Source organism: Physella acuta, unplaced genomic scaffold (assembly GCF_028476545.2).
Source record: "Physella acuta isolate Inbredline_101_S28 unplaced genomic scaffold, ASM2847654v3 ptg000669l, whole genome shotgun sequence".
Taxonomy (NCBI): domain Eukaryota; kingdom Metazoa; phylum Mollusca; class Gastropoda; family Physidae; genus Physella; species Physella acuta.
In genome coordinates, this window is record NW_026732188.1 from 226,999 (window position 1) to 247,188 (window position 20,190).

At 38.2% G+C, this 20,190-nt stretch overlaps 1 protein-coding gene across 2 annotated transcripts; it reads right to left on the minus strand.

Annotated features, from left to right (window-relative positions):
* Positions 1 to 7,026: 7,026 nt before the first annotated feature.
* On the minus strand, positions 7,027 to 12,635 carry LOC131948996 (nucleoprotein TPR). 2 transcript variants are annotated; one of them, XM_059310744.1, is made up of 4 exons: positions 12,554 to 12,635; positions 9,592 to 10,043; positions 7,965 to 8,547; positions 7,027 to 7,497 (listed from the first exon to the last, which is right to left on the minus strand). In XM_059310744.1, the coding sequence occupies exons 2-3, from the start codon at positions 10,005 to 10,007 to the stop codon at positions 7,986 to 7,988; spliced, it is 978 nt and encodes a 325-aa protein (XP_059166727.1). In that variant the 5' UTR covers positions 10,008 to 10,043; positions 12,554 to 12,635; the 3' UTR covers positions 7,027 to 7,497; positions 7,965 to 7,985. The 2 variants fall into 2 exon arrangements, with proteins under 2 accessions (XP_059166727.1, XP_059166729.1); XM_059310746.1 differs by lacking the exon at positions 12,554 to 12,635 and adding an exon at positions 12,428 to 12,515.
* Positions 12,636 to 20,190: the final 7,555 nt, after the last annotated feature.

A 20,190-nucleotide genomic window follows, 5' to 3' on the forward strand; every position in this document is an offset into this window, starting at 1 on the left:
ACACATCCGGGTGCGGTTTGGTGCACTCGATACTAGTCTAACTCTATTTTATTCTAAGCCTAAATTTGAATCACTTTGCAGCTAATTATTAGTAGTTTAAACTTTTATTTAACTTGATTCCTGGATCCTAAGTTTTAAGTGTTTCGACGAGTTGTCACAAAGCTGGTCAGTACAAATGTCACAAAGCTGGTCAGTACAAATGTCACAAAGTTGGTCAGTACAAATGTCACAAAGCTGGTCAGTACAAATGTCACAAAGCTGGTCAGTACAAATGTCACAAAGCTGGTCAGTACAAATGTCACAAAGCTGTTCAGTACAAATGTCACAAAGCTGGTCAGTACAAATGTCACAAAGCTGGTCAGTACAAATGTCACAAAGCTGGTCAGTACAAATGTCACAAAGCTGGTCAGTACAAATGTCACAAAGCTGGTCAGTACACAAAGCTGGTCTTTTCAAATGTCACAAAGCTGGTCAGTACAAATGTCACAAAGCTGGTCAGTACAAATGTCACAAAGCTGGTCAGTACAAATGTCACAAAGCTGGTCAGTACAAATGTCACAAAGCTGGTCTGTACAAATGTCACAAAGCTGGTCAGTACACAAAGCTGGTCTTTTCAAATGTCACAAAGCTGGTCAGTACAAATGTCACAAAGCTGGTCAGTACAAATGTCACAAAGCTGGTCAGTACAAATGTCACAAAGCTGGTCAGTACAAATGTCACAAAGCTGGTCAGTTCAAACGTCACAAAGCTGGTCAGTACAAATGTCACAAAGCTGGTCAGTACACAAAGCTGGTCTTTTCAAATGTCACAAAGCTGGTCAGTACAAATGTCACAAAGCTGGTCAGTACAAATGTCACAAAGCTGGTCAGTACAAATGTCACAAAGCTGGTCAGTTCAAACGTCACAAAGCTGGTCAGTACAAATGTCACAAAGCTGGTCAGTACAAATGTCACAAAGCTGGTCAGTACAAATGTCACAAAGCTGGTCAGTACAAATGTCACAAAGCTGGTCAGTACAAATGTCACAAAGCTGGTCAGTGCAAATGTCACAAAGCTGGTCAGTACAAATGTCACAAAGCTGGTCAGTACAAATGTCACAAAGCTAGACAGTACAAATGTCACAAAGCTGGTCAGTACAAATGTCACAAAGCTGGTCAGTACAAATGTCACAAAGCTTTAGGGGTAAGGCAACAACTATATCTAGTAAGCAACTTCGTGTAGATCAAGCTTAAAGTCGATTAAAATTTCAATTCTGGATAAAAATCTGTTTTCCATGTCATTTTTCGTTTCTGGATCAATTTGAAGTTAAGGTGGTGATTTCGGTTTAGAGAAAATAAACAACACTGTCAACCTAGTGCCCGTTGTATCTCTCCCTCAACGGGCCATTTTTCTAGTTCTCAATAATGGAATTAAGCCGCTAGCAAGGGGAGAGCACAACGTTACAAAAATTGTTGTTAGAAATAAATGGGTTACCATCCATTGCAATGATTGCCATTCATTTAAAAGTTGACTGATTCGACCTCTAGCCTTGCCGAGAATAGAAGAAGCAGAGTTCACCAGTTACTGTGTTATCGACAGAATATCTGCCATAATTTCACCCCCATTTAGACAGACTTCGACATGTACTGAGTGCACTCAATGCCATAAGCCTGGGTAGGACGAGACTCTCTAGGTGAGTAATCGTGTGCTCTATCCGCCGCTCGCGTCAATGATACCATCAATATGCGTGCTAGGTACATGTGCTACACCCATTAAAAAATAATTTAAATACTATAGTTTAGCGAAGTGCTTTTAAGTAACACTGAATAATCATCTGTTATTTCTGTAAAAAAAAACCATGTCTGTTTCTAGATCATTGTGTAGGTTTTATTCAATGAAAAAATACACAGATAGGAGTGCGAATAAAAATGTATTTGTTCTGTCATATTCTGGACAGTTGTTCTTGCTAAGTAAAAAGTTTATATTTCCCAATTGAAATAAAAAATAGCCTATACACCAATAATCATCACTGCAAATACTTTTCCAGATAAAATTCCAATTCCAATTGTTGTATGTTAATCCAGTAAATTTTGTATTTATCCATATCTATAGTAAATCATTATACGATGAGTTATGGTACGGCGATGCAATAGTCGCAGCGCTCGACTGCTAACTTTTAAAGGCTTGAGTTCGATTGCCGGATGGGGCTTGTCGGATGACGCTTGGTCCACCTAACTCAGATGTGTACCTGACTAAACAGGTAGAGTGAAAACGGACTGGGAATAGAACTGTATGTCATTCATTAGCCAACGTCACCGATACAGATGAACTCTACTTGTTCCAAAGAGCAATATTACATAATTATCTGAGGTATGCTTAGCAAAAACGTCTAAATTTAATAACTTATATGCTAGATCTATATCATTTTGTCTATGTAAAAGCAATGTGGCTTTTAATCGGTATATTGTCGATATCTATTATATGAAGGTAGATTTAAGCTAACAAGCAGACGGAGAAGCTAGTGTACACAAGACTGATACATACCTACATATAGTGTACACGGCTGATGCATACGTACATATAGTGTACACACGACTGATACATAGGCCTACCTACATATAGTGTACACACGACTGATACATATCTAAATATAGTGTACACACACGGCTGATATATACTTACATATAGTGTACACACACGACTGGTACATACCTACATATAGTGTACACACACGGCTGATATATACCTACATATAGTGTACACACACGACTGATACATACCTACATATAGTGTACACACTGTTGATACCTACATACATACAGCATAACTACACAACGATGCAATGTCTCCACGTAAATATAGAAATATTAAAGAAAACAGAAGTTTAAAGACAACCACGTTTGAAAAAATAACTCAACGCAACAGACATAGGATCTAAATCTAGATCGAGATTTACGAATAGAAAATTTTCATGCGGAAACTACGCTAATAGTATTTATTTAGAATTTAGAAAGATGGCCGTGCTTTGCATTTTTGGAGATTCTGCTAGGATCTACATCAGAATCTAGAACTATAATCTAGATCTAATATTAACTTCAGCGGGATCTCACCAAGTGTTTCTACCAGACTTTTTTCTCCGGAGTGGGGGGGGGGGGGGGGGGGGGGAGGACGACTTGATATTTTCGGGGGGGGGGGGAGGGAGGGGCGGTCAACATGTTTGGGGGGAGGACACTGGTAAAAGTATATATTTTCGGCCAATTTAAACATTTCGCCTCAAAATATATAATGAATTCTAGATCTACGGGCTAATGATGCGATGTTTTCAAAGTCGTCGGCGCAAAGGCTAGATTAAATGTGTCTTTCTTCTGTTACCTTACTGGTAACTAAAAAATAGATCTAGTAGATTCTAGACTCTAGATCTAGATCTAGATCTACCATAATAGATACTATGCCTGTAGATTTATATAAATATAATATATTTTTATAGATCTAATATCATGCTTTTTTTAATGGTTTAGGCCTTGTTCATCTCAACTGGTATCTTCTAGATCTAGTTACTGGTACACATCCCTTTTTTTTATCCCACTCCATGTCTTGATGCAACGACATTTGCATTATTATCTATAATATGGGGCCGTCTATACATGACTTCACAGGGGGGGGGGGGGGGGGTATCTGGCTGTTTGTTATGGTGGGGAGGAGGGAGGCAAAAATATAAAAAAATAGTGTATTTTATGGATGACCCATATGAGTGGTGGCATTGTGTTGAAAGTCTGCGAGCATAAAACTTCTGTGATCTTAAGTTAGCACAGGTATTTAAAAGAAGAGGAATGATAAGCGTGTGCGTTAGCATATAACCTAAACAGCCTTTCTAGATAGCTCATTTAGGCGTTGTACTTCATGCGTGCAAATGCTCGTAGGTCCTCCACTGTAAAAGCTAGCCTGAGTACATATGTAAGTCTTAACTCAACTTCACAGATACCATTACTCATAATGCATAAATCTTTGCTTCTGGCACAAAGTTGAGGTAAAAACATCCTGTCTGATGGAATTGACCAAGGACAAGTTTGTTGCTGTCTGAGCAGTTTGGAAGATCTAGTTAGTATTGATTCTGCATTGACTGCTGTATAAAACCTTAAGGACCAGTCTAGATTCATTTAAGGATATACTCCAAGCCAATGTGTTGATGCTATCCTGTCTTCCTGCAGTGTAAGACTGAGAACAAATGCAGTTCTAGCAATGAACCTCGAGGGTGTAAGAGCGGATGTTTTGTTTAACTCGCCGTTGTCTGGTCTCAAGTCCAGGATGAGAAAGTAGGAGGGGACAAATTGCAGAGGCATAGCGACCTTCCCGGCGCCCGGGGACATGTCTCCCCCCCCCCCCCCCCCCCGCACCCCTCCCCTCGCTACGCCTCTAACAAATTGAATACATTAGTAAATGCAAGTAGTGGTTACATCATGCCAGAGCTTCTTACAGGCATTTCTACCGCATTCCCCCCCCCCCCAGAAATTGTTGTCGTCCCTCCTCCCCCCCCCCCTGCGGAGAAAAAAGTCTGGAAGAAACACTGCATGTTGTATGCTAGTTACGTAGCATTGCTATGCTGTTAATGGCATTTAGGCTTATGTTTGTTTTTACAAGCTTTTATTTAGATCGCAATGTCTATTTGTTTGTGGGGTTTATAGCAAATCTTGTAACTTAATTTTGACTCACTTCAAACTTTACAGGTACGTTCCACTTTGATAACAATACAAGTCTATTTTTTTATTTCAGCTCTGGTTAGTTAGCATGACATCCCTTGAGCTTTTTTAAAGACTCTACCAGATCTTTTCACCAGGGACTCCCCTTCTCCAGCTATTAGACTCAAATAGAGAGCTATGCATATTGTCTTGTATTTAAGAGCTGTAAGTTTAGGTTGCTACAGAAAAGAAAAATGTTTTCATAGATCCCCATCATAACTGTATACTGACAATCAGATTTTAAAATTATTTTAGTTATGTTGCAATTTAGCACATTTAGCAAAAAACATTTAGCACTTAAAAGATGTTAAAATGAAATGATGTGTTTTAAAATGCTGGTCAATACAAATGTCACAAAACTGGTCAATACAAATGTCACAAAACTGGTCAATACAAATGTCACAAAACTGGTCAATACAAATGTCACAAAACTGGTCAGTTCAAATGTCTCGGATCTAGATATAAAATTAGCTTCAGCGTGATTTCACCAGTACGGCCAAGTTTAACATTTCGCCACAAAATATACCTAGTACTGTATAATGATCTAGAATTCTAGATCTAGATCTACGAGCTAATGATTTAATGATGCCGATGTTTTCCAAGTGGTCGGCGCAAAGGCCATATATGTGTATTTCTTACACATGTGTTATGGCTGTTTTATGTATGGCCCCTTAGAGTTGTGGCATCGTGCTGGAAGTCTGCGAGCACAAAACTTAAAAAGTGTTCAAACGGTTGCACAGTTAATAAGGAAGAATAATAAGCGTGTACGTTAGTATATAACCTAAAGAGCCTTTCTAGAGGACTCATTTAGGCGTTGTACTGCATGCGTGCAAATGCTCGTAGGTCCTCCACTGTAAAAGTTAGCCCGAGAACACATGTAAGTCTAACTCAACTTCACAGATGCCATTACTCATTATGCATAAATCTTTGCCTGTTTGGCACAAAGTCGGGGTAAAAACATCCTGTCTGATGGAATTGACCAAGGACAAGTTTGTTTCTGTCTGCGCAGTTTAAAAATTTAATTAGATGTTTAATTAGTCTTTAAAAATTAATTTAACAGTGTTGAGACTAAGCGGAGATGACAAAATTAAATAACTCGATATTGGCTTGCTTTAGAGTAAGATCATTTGTTGGGTTACTGTTGTTATAAATTGTGTGTTGGTCTATTAGACACTCAAGGAAAATGGCCTGTTTTTCTCTTGTCTTACATGAAATCCTTATCAAAGATTCATGTTAGTTTCTGTATAGACTGCTAATCCTATGAACATTTGAAACATTTCAACTCTGGTTAGTTAGCTTGACATTCCTTGAGCTTTTTAAGACTCTACCAGATCTTTTCCCTCGGGACTCCCATTCTGTTTTTAGACTCAACTAGAGAGCTATGTATATTGTCAAGTGTTTAGGAGCTGTAAGTATAGGTTGCTACAGAAAAGAAAAATGTTTTGATAGATCAACATCATAACTGTATACTGACAATCAGATTTTAAAATTATTTTAGTTATGTTGCCAGTTAGCACAATAAGCAAAAAACATTTAGCACATGATACAATAACTTAAAAGACAATACAAATATTGTCACAAAGCTGGTCAGTTCAAATGTCACAAAGCTGGTCAGTACAAATGTCACAAAACTGGTCAGTTCAAATGTCACAAAGCTGGTCAGTACAAATGTCACAAAGCTGGTCAGTTCAAATGTCACAAAGCTGATCAGTACAAATGTCACAAAGCTGGTCAGTACAAATGTCACAAAGCTGGTCAGTACAAATGTCACAAAACTGGTCAGTACAAATGTCACAAAGCTGGCCAGTACAAATGTCACAAAGCTGGTTAGTACAAATTTCACAAAGCTGGTCAGTACAAATATTCTCACAAAGCTGGTCAGTACAAATATTGTCACAAAGCTGGTCAGTACAAATGTCACAAAGCTGGCCAGTATAAATATTGTCACAAAGCTGGTCAGTACAAATATTGTCACAAAGCTGGTCAATACAAATATTGTCACAAAGCTGGTCAATACAAATATCGTCACAAAGCTGGCCAGTACAAATGTCACAAAGCTGGTCAGTATAAATATTGTCACAACGCTGGTCAGTACAAATATTGTCACAAAGCTGGTCAATAAAATATTGTCACAAAGCTGGTCAATACAAATATTGTCACAAAGCTGGTCAATACGAATATTGTCACAAAGCTAGTCAATACAAATATTGTCACAAAGCTGGTCAATACAAATATTGCCACAAAGCTGCACTTTACGAAGTTTTGAGTTTTCACAAAACTAGTCATTGTAAAGTAAAAAAAAATACAACCTATTCAAATACAATACTTTAATTTTTAAAATTTTCATATTAAATTAATAAAAATTGTACAATAAATAAAAAAAAAAATATTCAAAGTGTATACAACATGCTGAAAATAATTAGTCTTGAGGCAACCTAAAAACAGTATGTCTCCTATCTAAAATTTGTCTTTCCCTAAATGTTCAATAATTATAAAATTTTAAAATGTTTTTATGTGCCTTACTTCCTAACTGTGTTGGTCTACGTGTATGTGTTACGGGTGCCTACGTTTCTATTTGTACTAAACTGACCCATTGCCACGAAGTATTTTAGTAACACCGCTCGCTAAATTCATGCACATGATCCGGACACATTGTTTTTTTAAATAAAAACCTCCTCCCAAAAAAAGCAATCATCGTCTTAATGTAGGCGATGCAGTCATGGTTTCCTTCCATCAGAATCATCTGTCTATCATAATCTGTCTTGTCCATGAATTTAGACCTTCTGGGGAGAAAATCATTAACTTGTATTTAGCAAATTAAATAATTAATTATAGTGTGAACCTCCACCTAAGAACCTAAGAGGAAAAAAGATGAACTTTGACGATATTAAAAATGGAATTGTCTTGATGGGATTAAATGGGGTGTCACGACATTTTATCTAATTACTTAACATTCTACGAATTTTCTTTTAAAGATCATGTTGACAATCTGTTTGGGAATACATTGCGTTTTGTCAGTGTGCAAGGGGGAGCATTACGTTAAAAAATGTTGTGAGAAATAAAGGAGTTATCGCCCATTGCAACCTATTACTAGTCGACCAGAAATGTCATCCAACCAGTGTTTCTTCCAGACTTTTTTCTCCGGAAGACGAGATGCCTAGAAGAAAATGCATCCAACACTACCTTCTGGCAGTGGCGGAGAATAGACTGATACATACCTACATATAGTGTACACACGATTGATACATACCTTCTAGAATATGTCACGTGATCATTGAGGGATGATGTAATAATCCACCCCGTCAACGTTGATGGTGTCAAACTCCTCCGCTTCCCAGCCTTCTTCATCCTGTTTGTATTCCTCATCTTCATCATCTTCATCATCCTCTGATTCGTCATCGTCGTCATCATCATCATCATCATCATCATCATCCTCATCGTCATCGTCATCCAATTCCTCTTGTCCCTCGATGTAGTCTTCATCTTCCTCGTCCTCGTCATCTTCTTCCTTCTTCTCCAAACTTTCCCCTTTGTTCTCCACCGGTTTACGCTCAACAGTCGCCTTCACGTCATCCCCAACCAGTTGATTAAAGATGTCATCCACAAACTGAATCCCCTCAAGCGCCAACATACCGGCCTGACGCTGTTCTTCCACTATGCGGGCCCTTTCTTCTTTAGCTCTCTCCAACGCCTCTGCCCTCGCTCGCTGCACCCTCTCCACCGCTTTGTCTTTGATCCACTTGGCCGACTGGTAGAATTTTGTCAGGGCCCACTTGCCGGTCTCCATCACCGTGGACACCACCCTTTGACTGCCTTCTATCGCCAGCATCGCCCTACAGTCAAACAAATATAACATTATTTCAGGTGTTGACTACCATTTAAACAATAGCATAACCATTCTAATCGAATGTCTTTTTATCAGAGATTTGTTAAGTTATTTTTTCACTTCAACTCGACGTTTTAGAGTATGTGATTCAATGTTCAATTATCATTTGATCAATTCACTCACAAGCTAATCAAGCTGATATTTTAAACAAAAATGGTTATAACACAAATCAAATTCCTCGACAGAAAATTATAATGTTTATGTTTAAGCGATTGTATTTCTTGTGTTACTTCGTATAGGATCACTAAATTCTCAATAAAACAAAATTCTTTCTTTTTTTGTTGTTATTGAAGCCAGCGACGTCATAAAAGTAAACGAAAAAGAAACTATAACACAAGCTATAACAATATTAAATTAGCTTATACATATAACTTTCAAATAAACGTAATTAGTCTAAATAAGTTTCCAACCAGAGGTTACCTCATTTCAACTAAAAAATGTGCTAAACCTTCTGTCATTTGGCGAAGAATATACATAGCAGCGAGATACTTACACAATTACATACATACATAGGATATATACAAACACCTCGGCATGATGCATGCATACATTCATCTCAAACACAGACATACATAGATACAAATATACAGACACAGAAGTTTGATTGTACATGGCATTAAACAGTATTGCTTCGGTCAATCGATGTAAGAAAAATGTTCCAATCGGGTAACACTAGAGATTTTGATATCTCTAAGCAAAGATGGAAGATACAACACACTGGTCTTTCTTCTTCTTCGTTCTTAATTATTAGTGTTGAAGGGGATCGAGATTGATCTGCCAGTGGGTTTGAACTCTAGACTTTGTTCGAATTTATCAACCATAAACTTTTTGCCGACTCGACCACGCCTCCAACACAATTAAGCGTTACGTGTCAACTGGTTATGCGCCATGGAGGCCATTGACTCCGATTTCAGCCTGCTTTTCAGCCTGATTTTGATATCTCTAAGCAAAGATAATAGATACACCTCACTGGCTAACATTAGCTACTTACGTGTTCGTGCGTCCGTTCACAACCGCGTTGTTAAGCGTGGGGTTGAAGACATTTTCCGCCATCCCCCAGTTGTTGGCTGCACTCGGTACGAATCCACTGGGCATGTTGTTGACAACGCAGTTGAAGTAGTTGTTCTTGATGTTTTTCGGCGTGTCCGGCACCCCACACACGTGACAGTTTCTACCACCGTTGGATGGACCCGCGTTGCAGGGACCCACATTGTTCACCACACAGTTCACAAAGTTGCTGCTGACCATTCCAGCACCGCCGTCATTAGGTGGGGCTATCACAGGGGGGACCAGGGGGGCCGTTAAAGTACCGGGGACATTCAATGCGGGGGTAATGTTGTCCACAGTTCGGCACACAGTATTTTGTGCTGCTGTGGGGACCGCTGGTACCAAGCTCCGTAGTTCCATATCAGAATCAGACAAAGATAGATGCACCGGATAAATCTAGAAAAGAAATTATATATATATATATATATATATATATATATATATATATATATATATATATATATATGTGTGTGTGTGTGTGTGTGTGTGTGTGTGTGTGTGTGTGTGTTTAGGTGTGAGTTACATATGTGTGTACTTATATAAGTCAAGAGTTATGATCGAGAAATGAGGAAAGCTTTCTTTCAGTCGATTTGATCCAAAAGGAAGTCAATATGTAAATTAGTATACACAATTAATTGGCAATTCATCTGGATATCTTTGAATATTTAACTTTTTATATTGTTTAAAATATTGAATTCAAAAGACGAAGAAATATGTTCACTCGGTGAAGACAATGAATTATTTTTAAAGTGTTAATGTATTTTTAAATACCAATTTTTTAAATACTGAATGCGTAAATATTGTTTATACTAGTTAGTTCAAATTCACCGTTACTTATTACAACATTATCAGCGGGAAACAGCTAAAAAATATGTCTATTTTTATCGTCTACACTTAACTCCAACTGTAAAAAATACGAGGTTTGTTAGGACTAAAACCAACCTGGAATTAACCTTAAAACGAAACTCCCAACTGAGTACAATGTTTCGAAGTTACAAAATGTAGCAACGATTTAGTACAACTATGTCAGTGTTAACATGGAATTGATACCAACAAGGTATTGATGTCATAAGATGGTCGGGATATTGTTGCAACTACAGCAGGTCTGTTAAAAGACCAAAGTACAGCAGGTCAGACCAAAGTACAGCAGGTCTGTTAAAAGACCAAAGTACAGCAGGTCAGACCAAACTACAGCAGGTCAGACCAAAGTACAGCAGGTCAGACCAAAGTACAGCAGGTCTGTTAAAAGACCAAAGTACAGCAGGTCAGACCAAAGTACAGCAGGTTAGACCAAAGTACAGCAGGTCTGTTAAAAGACCAAAGTACAGCAGGTCAGACCAAAGTACAGCAGGTCAGACCAAAGTACAGCAGGTCTGTTAAAAGACCAAAGTACAGCAGGTCAGACCAAAGTACAGCAGGTCTGTTAAAAGACCAAAGTACAGCAGGTCAGACCAAAGTACAGCAGGTCAGACCAAAGTACAGCAGGTCAGACCAAAGTACAGCAGGTCTGTTAAAAGACCAAAGTACAGCAGGTCAGACCAAACTACAGCAGGTCTGTTAAAAGACCAAAGTACAGCAGGTCAGACCAAAGTACAGCAGGTCAGACCAAAGTACAGCAGGTCTGTTAAAAGACCAAAGTACAGCAGGTCAGACCAAAGTACAGCAGGTCTGTTAAAAGACCAAAGTACAGCAGGTCAGACCAAAGTACAGCAGGTCAGACCAAAGTACAGCAGGTCAGACCAAAGTACAGCAGGTCTGTTAAAAGACCAAAGTACAGCAGGTCAGACCAAACTACAGCAGGTCTGTTAAAAGACCAAAGTACAGCAGGTCTGTTAAAAGACCAAAGTACAGCAGGTCTGTTAAAAGACCAAAGTACAGCAGGTCAGACCAAAGTACAGCAGGTCAGACCAAACTACAGCAGGTCTGTTAAAAGACCAAAGTACAGCAGGTCAGACCAAAGTACAGCAGGTCAGACCAAAGTACAGCAGGTCTGTTAAAAGACCAAAGTACAGCAGGTCAGACCAAAGTACAGCAGGTCTGTTAAAAGACCAAAGTACAGCAGGTCAGACCAAAGTACAGCAGGTCAGACCAAAGTACAGCAGGTCAGACCAAAGTACAGCAGGTCTGTTAAAAGACCAAAGTACAGCAGGTCAGACCAAAGTACAGCAGGTCTGTTACAAGACCAAAGTACAGCAGGTCAGACCAAAGTACAGCAGGTCTGTTAAAAGACCAAAGTACAGCAGGTCAGACCAAAGTACAGCAGGTCAGACCAAACTACAGCAGGTCTGTTAAAAGACCAAAGTACAGCATTTTACTATTTTAGTGCCTGTTTTTATTGCACATCATTTTAATAGCTAATCATATACTGATCTAATTGTTGCTTATTTTCTGCATGGTAATTTTATTTGTTTATGTAAGTAAAATAAACTTAAACTGAATATTAATATTACCGACGATTTATGGAGGTTTTAACCAGTGTTTCTTCCAGACTTTTTCTCCGGGGGGGGGGCACTTGAAATCTTCGGGGGGGAGGGGGCGGTAAACTTTCTTCGGGGGGGCGGACACTGTTAAAAGTATATATTTTCTATATAAATTATATACATTTCATTTCGTTCGGGGGGGGGGGGGGGAGGGGGGTAAAAAAATTTCGGGGGGGGGGGGGGGAGATGCCTGGAAGAAACTCTGGTTTTAACTTAAAGTCTACTTTCAAGCTTAAAAATGGATAAAGTTAGTGATTCTTCCGTTTGGACTAAAAGTTTGAGTAAATGAATCATTTAGACCTATAACATGTTTGACAACTGTTTCGTTGAAAACTTTTAACAGAGCTGTAATTTCACATTAGATTTAGATCTAGGTGAAACATTGAATCTTTAACAACATAGTCTAAATTATATTTGCTTTATTACCTTTTTACCTTATTAGCTTTTTTTTACAAAAATATCCTTGTTGATATGTTACGTCACTGTGTTGTACGTAGGTGTTCAAAACATGTGCATTGCGCTTTGTGGTGCGCTTTTGTAGTGCGCTTTTGTGGTGCGCTTTTCCCATTCTTATTCTACATTTAATGATTGCGCAGCTCGGGCGCTTTTAAACATCATTGAATACAAAAGTATGTTTGTTTTTTGCAGAGCAATACATACAATAACTGAAAAAAAAACAGTTTATTAACTAATATGCTAGAATAACAGACAGTATGACCTATCCACCGTTTCTGTCTTTCTGTCTTAAATAACCATATCCGTAATTTGGTAAGAAAACGTGTTTGTGCCAAGTTTTTTTTTTTTTTTTTGGGGGGGGGGGGGGGGGGCAGAAGTACTTCATGTAGCATTTACTTTGAGCAATCATTTATTAATATTTTGCAAATTAATTCAACTTACAACTAAGTTGAATTTATCATAACGCTCGAACTACGTAAAAAAATTAGACAAAGGACAAAAGTTGTAAGCTTAAAGACAAAAGACGGAAGAGAAATCAATTTAACATTTAAAATAAATGCTTATAAATTGACACAAGCACGTACAAGGAATAAAGTTAAATAAAAGTTTGTAAAACGACGATCATGATCCTAGTCTAAATTCTAGCCTTGGCTGACTAGTGTCGACATGAACGATTATCATTCAATCAATACCGTTTACAAGTTAGACTAGACTAGTAACTAAATTCAGCCAGTTAGACTAGACTGTTCCCTAACTTCAAGCATTTAGACTAGACTGTTCCCTAGTTTAAGCCATTTAGACTAGACTGTTCCCTAACTTCGAGCATTTAGACTAGACTGTTCCCTAGTTTAAGCCAGTTAGACTAGCCTGTTCCCTAACTTCAAACAGTTAGACTAGACTGTTCCCTAACTTCAAACAGTTAGACTGGACTGTTCCCTAACTTCAAGCATTTAGACTAGACTGTTCCCTAACTTCGAGCATTTAGACTACTGTTCCCTAGTTTAAGCCCGTTAGACTAGACTGTTCCCTAACTTCAAGCATTTAGACTAGACTGTTCCCTAGTTTAAGCCATTTAGACTAGACTGTTCCCTAACTTCGAGCATTTAGACTAGACTGTTCCCTAGTTTAAGCCAGTTAGACTAGCCTGTTCCCTAACTTCAAACAGTTAGACTAGACTGTTCCCTAACTTCAAACAGTTAGACTGGACTGTCTCCTAACTTCAAGCATTTAGACTAGACTGTTCCCTAACTTCGACCATTTAGACTAGACTGTTCCCTAGTTTAAGCCCGTTAGACTAGACTGTTCCCTAACTTCAAGCATTTAGACTAGACTGTTCCCTAGTTTAAGCCAGTTAGACTAGACTGTTCACTAACTTCAAGCAGTTAGACTAGACTGTTCCCTAACTTCAAGCATTTAGACTAGACTGTTCCCTAACTTCAAGCAGTTAGACTAGACTGTTCCCTAACTTCAAGCATTTAGACTAGACTGTTCCCTAACTCCAAGCATTTTGACTAGACTGTTGCCTAATTTCAAGCAGTTAGACTAGACTGTTCCCTAGTTTAAGCTAGTTAGACTAGACTGTTCCCTAACTTAAAGCAGTTAGACTAGACTGTTCCCTAACTTCAAGCATTTAGACTAGACTGTTGCCTAATTTCAAGCAGTTAGACTAGACTGTTCCCTAGTTTAAGCTAGTTAGACTAGACTGTTTCCTAACTTCAAGCATTTAGACTAGACTGTTCCCTAACTTCGACCATTTAGACTAGACTGTTCCCTAGTTTAAGCCAGTTGGACTAGCCTGTTCCCTAACTTCAAACAGTTAGATTAGACTGTTCCCTAACTTCAAACAGTTAGACTGGACTGTTCACTAACTTCAAGCAGTTAGACTAGACTGTTCCCTAACTTCAAGCATTTAGACTAGACTGTTCCCTAACTTCAAGCAGTTAGACTAGACTGTTCCCTAACTTCAAGCATTTAGACTAAACTGTTCCCTAATTCCAAGCATTTTGACTAGACTGTTGCCTAATTTCAAGCAGTTAGACTAGACTGTTCCCTAGTTTAAGCTAGTTAGGCTAGACTGTTCCCTAACTTAAAGCAGTTAGACTAGACTGTTCCCTAACTTCAAGCATTTAGACTAGACTGTTCCCTAACTTCAAGCATTTTGACTAGACTGTTGCCTAATTTCAAGCAGTTAGACTAGACTGTTCCCTAGTTTAAGCTAGTTAGACTAGACTGTTCCCTAACTTAAAGCAGTTAGACTAGACTGTTCCCTAACTTCAAGCATTTAGACTAGACTGTTGCCTAATTTCAAGCAGTTAGACTAGACTGTTCCCTAGTTTAAGCTAGTTAGACTAGACTGTTTCCTAACTTCAAGCATTTAGACTAGACTGTTCCCTAACTTCGACCATTTAGACTAGACTGTTCCCTAGTTTAAGCCAGTTGGACTAGCCTGTTCCCTAACTTCAAACAGTTAGATTAGACTGTTCCCTAACTTCAAACAGTTAGACTGGACTGTTCACTAACTTCAAGCAGTTAGACTAGACTGTTCCCTAACTTCAAGCATTTAGACTAGACTGTTCCCTAACTTCAAGCAGTTAGACTAGACTGTTCCCTAACTTCAAGCATTTAGACTAAACTGTTCCCTAATTCCAAGCATTTTGACTAGACTGTTGCCTAATTTCAAGCAGTTAGACTAGACTGTTCCCTAGTTTAAGCTAGTTAGGCTAGACTGTTCCCTAACTTAAAGCAGTTAGACTAGACTGTTCCCTAACTTCAAGCATTTAGACTAGACTGTTCCCTAACTTCAAGCATTTTGACTAGACTGTTGCCTAATTTCAAGCAGTTAGACTAGACTGTTCCCTAGTTTAAGCTAGTTAGACTAGACTGTTCCCTAACTTCAAGCAGTTAGACTAGACTGTTCCCTAACTTCAAGCATTTAGACTAGACTGTTGCCTAATTTCAAGCAGTTAGACTAGACTGTTCCCTAGTTTAAGCTAGTTAGACTAGACTGTTTCCTAACTTCAAGCATTTAGACTAGACTGTTCCCTAACTTCGACCATTTAGACTAGACTGTTCCCTAGTTTAAGCCATTTAGACTAGACTGTTCCCTAACTTCGAGCATTTAGACTAGACTGTTCCCTAGTTTAAGCCAGTTAGACTAGCCTGTTCCCTAACTTCAAACAGTTAGACTAGACTGTTCCCTAACTTCAAACAGTTAGACTGGACTGTCTCCTAACTTCAAGCATTTAGACTAGACTGTTCCCTAACTTCGACCATTTAGACTAGACTGTTCCCTAGTTTAAGCCCGTTAGACTAGACTGTTCCCTAACTTCAAGCATTTAGACTAGACTGTTCCCTAGTTTAAGCCAGTTAGACTAGACTGTTCACTAACTTCAAGCAGTTAGACTAGACTGTTCCCTAACTTCAAGCATTTAGACTAGACTGTTCCCTAACTTTAAGCATTTAGACTAGACTGTTCCCTAACTTTAAGCATTTAGACTAGACTGTTCCCTAACTTCAAGCATTTAGACTAGACTGTTCCCTAGTTTAAACCATTTAGACTAGACTGTTCCCTAACTTCGAGCATTTAGACTAGACTGTTCCCTAGTTTAAGCCAGTTAGACTAGCCTGTTCCCTAACTTCAAACAGTTAGATTAGACTGTTCCCTAACTTCAAACAGTTAGACTGGACTGTTTCCTAACTTCAAGCATTTAGACTAGACTGTTCCCTAACTTCGACATTTAGAGTAGACTGTTCCCTAGTTTAAGCCCGATAGACTAGAATGTTCCCTAACTTCAAGCATTTAGACTAGACTGTTCCCTAGTTTAAGCCAGTTAGACTAGACTGTTCACTAACTTCAAGCAGTTAGACTAGACTGTTCCCTAACTTCAAGCATTTAGACTAGACTGTTCCCTAACTTCAAGCAGTTAGACTAGACTGTTCCCTAACTTCAAGCATTTAGACTAGACTGTTCCCTAACTCCAAGCATTTTGACTAGACTGTTGGCTTATTTCAAGCAGTTAGACTAGACTGTTCCCTAGTTTAAGCTAGTTAGACTAGACTGTTCCCTAACTTAAAGCAGTTAGGCTAGACTGTTCCCTAACTTCAAGCATTTAGACTAGACTGTTCCCTAACTTCAAGCATTTTGACTAGACTGTTGCCTAATTTCAAGCAGTTAGACTAGACTGTTCCCTAGTTTAAGCTAGTTAGACTAGACTGTTCCCTAACTTCAAGCAGTTAGACTGGACTGTTCCCTAACTTCAAGCAGTTAGACTAGACTGTTGCCTAACTTCAAGCAGTTAGATTAGACTGTTCCCTAGTTTAAGCCAGTTAGACTAGACTGTTCCCTAACTTCAAGCATTTAGACTAGACTGTTCCCTAACTTTAAGCATTTACACTAGACTGTTCCCTAACTTTAAGCATTTAGACTAGACTGTTCCCTAACTTTAAGCAGTTAGACTAGACTGTTCCCTAACTTTAAGCATTTAGTCTAGACTGTTCCATAGTTTAAGCCAGTTAGACTAGACTGTTCCCTATCTTTAAGCATTTAGACTAGACTGTTCCCTAACTCCAAGCAGTTAGACTAGACTGTTCCCTAACTTCAAGCAGTTAGACTAGACTGTTCCCTAACTTCAAGCAGTTAAACTAGACTGTTTCCTAACTTCAAGCTTTTAGACTAGACTGCTCCCTAGTTTAAGCCAGTCAGACTAGACTTTTCCATAACTTCAAGCATTTAGACTTGACTGTTCCCTAACTTCAAGCAGTTAGACTAGACTGTTGCCTAACTTCAAGCAGTTAGACTAGACTGTTCCCTAGTTTAAGCCAGTTAGACTAGACTGTTCCCTAACTTCAAGCATTTAGACTAGACTGTTCCCTAACTTTAAGCATTTACACTAGACTGTTCCCTAACTTTAAGCATTTAGACTAGACTGTTCCCTAACTTTAAGCAGTTAGACTAGACTGTTCCCTAACTTTAAGCATTTAGACTAGACTGTTCCCGAACTTCAAGCATTTAGACTAGACTGTTCCATAGTTTAAGCCATTTAGACTAGACTGTTACCTAACTCCAAGCAGTTAGACTAGACTGTTCCCTAACTTCAAGCAGTTAGACTAGACTGTTCCCTAACTTCAAGCAGTTAGACTAGACTGTTCCCTAACTTCAAGCTTTTAGACTAGACTGCTCCCTAGTTTAAGCCAGTCAGACTAGACTTTTCCATAACTTCAAGCATTTAGACTAGACTGTTCCCTAACTTCAAGCAGTTAGACTAGACTGTTCCCTAACTCCAAGCAGTTAGACTAGACTGTTCCCTAACTTCAAGCAGTTAGACTAGACTGTTCCCTAACTTCAAGCAGTTAGACTAGACTGTTCTCTAACTTCAAGCAGTTAGACTAAACTGTTCCCTAACTTCAAGCACTTAGACTAGACTGTTCCCTAACTTCAAGCAGTTAGACTAGACTGTTCTCTAACTTCAAGCAGTTAGACTAAACTGTTCCCTAACTTCAAGCATTTAGACTAGACTGTTCCCTAACTCCAAGCAGTCATACTAAATTATCCCTAGATCTAGACGAGTTCTTTAGCTTAATATTTAAAATTAGACAATACTGCTAATATCAGTTTAGTTAGCTTTGCCTTGTAAATCCAGAGTTTAGACCTCAGACTTTTTCAGGTTTTATCATAATCGATCAGCTTACGTTTTCCTATTTTTAGAAAATAGTCTATAAGCTTCACAAAAATCATGATTAATTCTTTTCAGGATTAATATTGTTTACTAATAATCAGTTCAGTACAAGTTAACTGGCACAGATCTTGTCAGTACACATGTCACAGAGCTTGTCAGTACAAATGTCACAGATCTTGTCAGTACACATGTGACAATTGTTGTCAGTACAAGTGTCACAGAGCTTGTCAGTACAAATGTCACAGATCTTGTCAGTACACATGTGACAATTGTTGTCAGTACAAGTGTCACAGAGCTTGTCAGTACAAATGTCACAGATCTTGTCAGTACAAATGTCACAGATCTTGTCAGTACAAATGTCACAGATCTTGTCAGTACAAACATATTAGTCAACACAAATCCTGTCACAAAGCTGTTCAATTGAGTACAATTGTTGAGTTTTCACAAAGCTGGTTAGAACAAGTGTCGAGCTATCAAAAAGCTGTAAGTACACACCACCCCACTACTAAACCTCTTACTACACAGTTACACATAGTGTAATTTTGGACAAGAAAAACTTCAAGGTACATCATTTTAATTTGAAATATTTATTAACGTTCATATTACATCTCTATAAAATTTGAATTGTATTTTAAATAATTTATAGCGCATGTATTTTAATGTAGCGTATGCTGTTTGATATAAGTTCATGTAAAATACGATGTTTGATGTAAGTTAATGTTTATTGTTAGTTAATGTAACATAATATGCTGTATGTAGAGGCACAGTGGCTATCGTTTGTTTCCTTACATTAGCACGATGATTTTTACCAACCATAATGAATTGATATTTTAGTTAGTTTAAGCCATGTTATTAACATTTTTTATTTGTGAGGAAATGTATCAAAATATATGACAAAACATCATTAAAATATGAGAACGTGTGAGATGGAGATGGATGCCACATTTATCAGCATCGGGATGCTATTTCTCATCATAGCTTTCAATCACTTGATACTACACTATACATTTTAAAATCAACCAATGTCCAAATACACGCGCATCGATGTATTAGCATCTTGGAACATCCACCTGTCTTGTCCATCACAACGTGTCTTCTGCTGTCTTCTAGAATAATCTCAGGTCGGTCGGTAATGTGAGCGGTTTGTGGGGTTGGCGGGGGGGGGGGGGGGAATCCTGTAAAAAAATTGGTAGCTGTGTCAAATACACGTTTCATTTTTTAAAAAGTCTAAAACAAAGACATATAATGAAGATGAAACCGGCAATGAAAAAACTAACGAGGTCGACCAAGAAAGACCTGGTAGCTGACACCATCAAGATGAGCCAGACCTGGAGTGAAGATAAGAAAATGACACAAGACATGGGATTCTGGAGAGTCTTGATGGGTGATGGGCATTGGTGGGGCATTGGTGTGATGAAACTATATTTGTTGCATTTTTACAATTGTCAAAACATTTTTTCTATCTCTCAATAGGTAGGAAAAGTCTATGTAATCATACAAAAATAAAAAAAAAATCTTTTTAAAAATATGGTAAGCGATAAAATTATAGTTACATTTGTAAAAATTAAAGCGTTTTGGGAACCATCGATTACACACATTTTCGTATTTTCGTATCGAATATAAGCCGTTGAAAAGCCTTTTAGAATTATTTTATCAACTCATATATATTTTTAAAAACTGCCCTCAACCTCTCCTTGAAGTCTACCGGAATGGCCAGGGAGAGTAAACAAAAAAAGTCAGAACAGTTGTTCTCCATGATAAATAGTGATCTATGATAGCTTAGTATTGTATTTAAATAATATAGCATCCCCAATCACCACAACACTATTTCTAGCCTTATCGAAACCGGAAGTAATTTTGAACTTATTACACAAATGTTATAAAATATTCAGTTTGGTTGAAGAATTTGCTGTCTGGCAACACAAATTTGGA